General features: G+C 32.4%; 1 protein-coding gene across 1 annotated transcript in view; it reads right to left on the minus strand.

The window, feature by feature from the left end:
• Positions 1-1,943: 1,943 nt before the first annotated feature.
• The window catches only part of LOC111087115, a 19,550-nt gene continuing 15,250 nt past the window's right edge, over positions 1,944-6,243 (minus strand). Inside the window, exon 3 of the mRNA XM_022392599.1 lies at positions 1,944-2,556. Within this exon, the coding sequence (XP_022248307.1) occupies positions 2,465-2,556 (92 nt within the window). The 3' untranslated portion in view covers positions 1,944-2,464. The remainder of the gene's footprint in view (positions 2,557-6,243) is intronic.

Consider the following 6,243-nt stretch of genomic DNA (forward strand, 5'->3'; position numbering starts at 1 on the left):
GTGGTGTTACTGCAGATAAACAAAATTTACACATCACGTGATGTTACTGCAGGTAAATCAAAATTTATGTTACTGCAGGTAAACACAATTTACACACCATGTGACGTTACTGCAGGTAAACAACATTTACGCATCACGTGATGTTACTGCAGGTCAACACAATTTACACATAACGTGATGTTACTGCAGGAAAGATTTTTGTATATCTTCATTCATTTTTAGGGCCAGGCGTGGCCTATTGGTTAGCGTACCGATACCGCAAAGACGAGTTCCGTACTTTCGGGTCGCGGGAGCGTTATAATAAAAGTAATTGTTCACTCTCACTGTTCAATTAAAGTAGCTCAAGAGTTGGCGGTGTATGCTTTCTACTAGCTGTCTTCCTTCTTGTCTATCAGTTCAGAATTAGCGCAGATAGTCCTTGCGTAGATCTGTACAATTATCCGAAACAAATCAAACAGTCATTTTCCGGTAATGATATTACAGACTTCGTATGAAGTTTGTTAGAGCACTTTATTATCATCAAATGGACCATTCTCTCTCTCTCTATATATATATATATATATCTTCAAAGAAGACCAGTAATCAAATGTTCAATGACAGCTTTTAATGAGTAATCACATGATATTTATTCTTAGGGTTAGTATGATCGTATGCCGATATAAGTTCTATGTAGTAGTAGTAGTAGTACAGACTTTTTTTCTAAAATGCGTATTATAGAAAACCTCTTCACATAATATATACTAGATGTACTTCCGCAGGGTCCCCGAAAGTGTTCTGTTTCAAGAGTAAATAAAACCAAAATTAATAGTAACAAATATTTTTATTTATTTGTTTTAAAGATTAAATATCATGCTTTGTTGTAGCCTACAGAGTGCATAATTCGTCTCGTGATTCCTGGCATGCGTACGTTTTACTGACGCCACGACAGTACAAATTGCAACGTTTAGCGTCCTTTATGTGACGTCATTTTAATGTCTATTGATTGACTGACAGACAACAAACTAGTGTACAGTGGTGCGAATGGTTAAAACAGGTGAACCCTCCAGACAGCCTTCGGCCCCCTTTCTGGAAAATTCAAAATATTGTAGCTTATTATTTAGCTATTAATCACAAAGCTGCCAAATGGTCTACTCGACCCTCAAGTTTTAGCTTTATAAGCCCTGATGCCTACTACTGAGTTACCGGAGGAACACCTCTTGTAAAGCAACATTTCTATGTTATCAACTTGTATACATGTATGTGTTGCTTTGCCACTATCAGGTACAGAATCAAAAGTTCCTCTAAAGATGAGCTGCGAAGTATGCGATAGAGGGTTTAAAAATACAGTATCATATGTAGTTACTCTTCTGTTTCTTCCAAGAGACTCACTGAGAGCTACTGTTGCACCAAGATTAACTTTTTATGTTTAAAACAAACTGCCATTTAACATCGCATTCCAGATAAAAAGTACATTTAGGAAAAGCTTAACTTGATATTTGTAACTGGCCTCTTTTTTTTAATAGTTTGACTTGCAGTGGACAAACCAGATAGTCCAACGTGGCTTTGCTCTAAAACAAATAAACAATTAAATCAAATTAATGTAGACGTCAGTTGTTTAGAGATATCATTTATTAATTATCTTCACACTTTCAACAGTTTCTATTCAGTACTCTATATCATATTGAATTGTATAGAATGTCTTCTTCAGTAGCAACCAACACCATCAATTTCTGTTCATCTAACGTTAGTAGCTACACGATCTTGTATGGATCGTTTGCTTAAAGTATTAAAACTGTTTACTTCATTTACCTTAAATAATGGACGTATGAATCAGGGCTACAGCATAACGGGGCTGGTCGTAATAGTGAACATTTATATCACCAATAAAGGTTATAAAAAGAACATATATAGAACAAAAAAATCATTATTCGTCTCAGCTGTTGGATTAATTACGCCTACTTATTGCACTAAATAGGACAGGAGTGAATTTAATTGGTGATTAGAGAGAGTATTTTTTTATTATTCTGGTTTAGGTTTTGTATTGATTTTTAAATTAGTTCTTTTTTCTCACTTTAATCTTTAACTAGAGCTCAGACCTCTTTAACCAATGAATAAACGCCTCGTACCATTTGGGAGATTTCACCGTACAATGTCAGATTTAATGACGTCATACATTAGAAGACGTGTACAATTTGCGTCATTATCCGAATCTACAGAAAACCTCTGCTTGGTGTTTCTTGAGCCTTCAGATGCAAATATCCGAATCTACAGTAAACCTCTGCTTGGTGTTTCTTGAGCCTTCAGATGGAAATATCCGAATATACAGAAAACCTCTGCTTGGTGTTTCTTGAGCCTTCAGATGCAAATATCCGAATCTACAGAAAACCTCTGCTTGGTGTTTCTTGAGCCTTCAGATGCAAATATCCGAATCTACAGAAAATCTCTGCTTGGTGTTTCTTGAGCCTTCAGATGCAAATATCCGAATCTACAGAAAACCTCTGCTTGGTGTTTCTTGAGCCTTCAGATGCAAATATCCTTGGAATACGGCGTATAGTTTGAAGCTTTTAATAATAATCCCTATCGGAAATAATTTACAATAAAATGTAATTAAAATAGTGTCTGTCTCTCAGCTAGTGTTAGCAATTTCCTATAACACCTCTATTTTATATACTTTTCCTTTTGACAACATTTTTATCCAAGGAGTGTGAAATGAAATGACCTTCAAGCCTATCCAGAGAGTATGACATTGAATTATACTGTAACTTATCCAGTGAGCTTGACAAAGCTTATACTAGCACATATGAATGTACCCTATTAAAGATGATGGGTATATTGAACGATGATGTCCGTTTGGTCTAGTATTACATGAACATAATGATGCAACTCTTGATACGGTTAAGACGAAATTAGAAATTGTTTTTTCAAGATAATTTTTATTAAAAGCATGGTCTCCAAACAACAAAGAAGAAAACCAATAAAACTACACAAAATACTGTTTTCATAACATTCAAACAAGAATCTACGAAGAATAACAACAATAAAACTCTCTATAACATTGTCCTTCTAGTAATCAAACAACAATCTAAGAAGAATAACAACGATAAAACTCTATAAAACTTTGTACTTCTAGTATTCAAACAACAATCTAAGAAGAATAACAACAATAAAACTCTCTATAACATTGTACTTCTAGTATTCAAACAAGAATCTACGAAGAATAACAACAATAAAACTCTCTATAACATTGTACTTCTAGTATTCAAACAACAATCTAAGAAGAATAACAACGATAAAACTCTTAAACTTTGTACTTCTAGTATTCAAACAACAATCTAAGAAGAATAACAACGATAAAACTCTACTAAAACATTGTACTTCTAGTATTCAAACAACAATCTAAGAAGAATAACAACGATAAAACTCTATAACATTGTACTTCTAGTATTCAAACAACAATCTAAGAATAACAACGATAAAACTCTATAAGAAATTGTACTTCTAGTATTCAAACAACAATCTAAGAAGAACAACAATAAAACTCTCTAAAACATTGTACTTCTAGTACTCAAACAACAATCTAAGAATAACAACAATGAAACTCTATAAAAAATTGTACTTCTAGTAGTCAAACAACAATCTAAGAAGAATAACAACAATAAAACTCTCTAAAACATTGTCCTTCTAGTATTCAAATAACAATCTAAGAGAGTTTTATTGTTGTTGTTCTTCTTAGATTGTTATTTGAATACTAGAAGGACAATGTTTTAGATAGTTTTATTGTTGTTCTTCGAAAACATTGTACTGCTAGTATTCAAACGTCAATCTAAGAATAACCACAACAGATAGGTATGATTTGACTTTTAGAAATCCTCCAGCCATATCCTCGCTATTAGTGTATTTGATAACGTAAGGAAGGGCTGAATTAAAAACAGATTCATCCTCACTTGTTGTTTCGCAAACAAAGTTGTTGTTTTTTTTAGAAATATTCCCCATATTTATCTTACTGAAGCAAGTAATCATTTCGTGTTGAAGGTGGCCAGTGGTGCGTATTTTTCATTTTTTATAGAATTAATCTTTCATCTAATATGAACCGAAACTAATACCGAAGATTAGTGTTAAGAAACACACCATTGTACAATCAAACACAATAACTAACCTGAAGTAATTACATTACGTAGAAATACCAAGTAATGAACATCTAAGTAGAAAAATTACTTGTATGTTACATTTAGTTTCGTATTGTTAATTATATTCTCGCTGCATTAACAACGTTTTACAATATATAATAATATTATTCCGTAATATGTTTTAGATTTTTCTCAATAACATCTTAGTATAATTAGTTTTTCAGTTACGTTTCACAAACAATAAACTTAGTAAATCTTGAGAAATTTCTCATTAAAGGATTATCAAGTATATAATTATAATTCCTTATAATTAACATATTTTTCTTTACCCTACCGCTGTTTTTAACTTTTTCGGCATTCTTCGATCCGATCAAAATACATTTGCTAATTAAATATATTTTAAGCATTATTAACTTTCGAAGTTTTTTAAAAACGGTTTCAACTTTTATGAAATTTATGACTCATAGAGGTTTTCATAACCATACTTTGATTACAGTGTCACTTCGTGCAATGTCAGCAAGGCATTCTTTTTTCTTCAGAGATGTTACATTATGATCAGATTTATCAAACTAGGAACAACAATGGGTAAAAATGTATCAACTCTGATAATGATAAAACTGATCATGTGAATAAGAACAACAACGGGTAAACATTATCAGAGTTGATACATTATGATCAGTTTTATCTGAATAGGAACAACAATGGGTAAACATGATCAGGTATAATAAGTAAACTTACTATTCCGAAAATTGTTTAATCTCGAAGAATAAGTTCAAGGGAGTACCAATTCAGTCTACACTTTGATCAACGTGTGTTATTGGGTTATACTAGTTTCGGATAATTCCACTCCTCATCAGTAACCCTCAACACAAGTTAACCAAAGATAGATAAGCTGGACCTATATAATGTTTGAAACATGATCAGGGTTGATACATTATGATCAGTTTTATCTTAACAAGAGCAACAAAGGATAAACATTATTCCTATAATTCCAAGATGTGAATTATTCAGATATAACTTCTTTTTGTTTTAAACAAATCGCCAGTATTTTGGGCCATATATTGGTTAGATAATTTTAGGAAATTAATATGAAAATTTCAAGGTTTAGTCTGATCAATTAGTCCTTGTTCTTAGAATTCTCGTTCCGCTATTGTTTGCTTCTCCTGTGTGCCAGTTCGTATGACAAAGAAAACAGTTTATCAGGGGTTTTACATACCTTAAAGAAACACTTGCTAAAGTCGTAGGTTTAATTTAAGATGTGTGGACTCTTTTATTAATTAATTCTATTGCAGTGACATTAAGATAAAAAGATCGATTAAAGAGGACGTTGTACAGGTTTCATATGCAACAGTTGGTATTTGATTTGTCATTTCCGTCCATGGAATTGCGGTGTATCACTCGTAGAGTTGAGATCTTGAGGGTTAGTTATTTTTCGTAAGAAATTGGATGAAGTAATTTAAGAATGCTTTTAAAAGATTTACTCAAACGAGTGTCTGAAGGCTTCTGGTTGTGTGTGCAAGTTTTTTTTTAAAGCAAAATAATTAGTAATCAATTTTATTCCACTAATGACGTAGTTTAATAAAAATGAACTGCCTGTGTGTGACGTTTGTCTGGAAATGGTACTTATTTCGTTATCGCCTTACGTTTGTCGTCTTCATCTTAATTTGAAAATCATATTTTTATTTTTCGGAGACAATGGATAATACTACTGTGATGTATTGTGTTAGAGTACTTGGGGCTCTAAAATAGACTTAGAATAAGGTCTATGAATGAATGGATAATACTACTGTGTTGTATTGTGTTACAGTACTTGGGGCTTTAAAATATACTTAGAATAGGGTCTATGGATGAATGGATAATACTACTGTTTTTTATTGGATTACAGTACTTGGGGCTCTAAAATAGACTTAGAATAAGGTCCATGAATTAATGGGTAATACTACTGTGTTTTATTGTGTTACAGTACTTGGGGCTCTAAAATAGACTTAGAATAAGGTCCATGAATTAATGGGTAATACTACTGTGTTTTATTGGGTTACAGTACTTGGGGCTCTAAAATAGACTTAGAATAAGGTCTATGAATGAATGGATAATACTACTGTGTTTTATTGGGTTACAGTACTTGGGGCTCTAAAAT

Source organism: Limulus polyphemus, unplaced genomic scaffold, assembly GCF_000517525.1.
Source record: "Limulus polyphemus unplaced genomic scaffold, Limulus_polyphemus-2.1.2 Scaffold1747, whole genome shotgun sequence".
In the NCBI taxonomy this organism is placed as follows: Eukaryota; Metazoa; Arthropoda; class Merostomata; order Xiphosura; family Limulidae; genus Limulus; species Limulus polyphemus.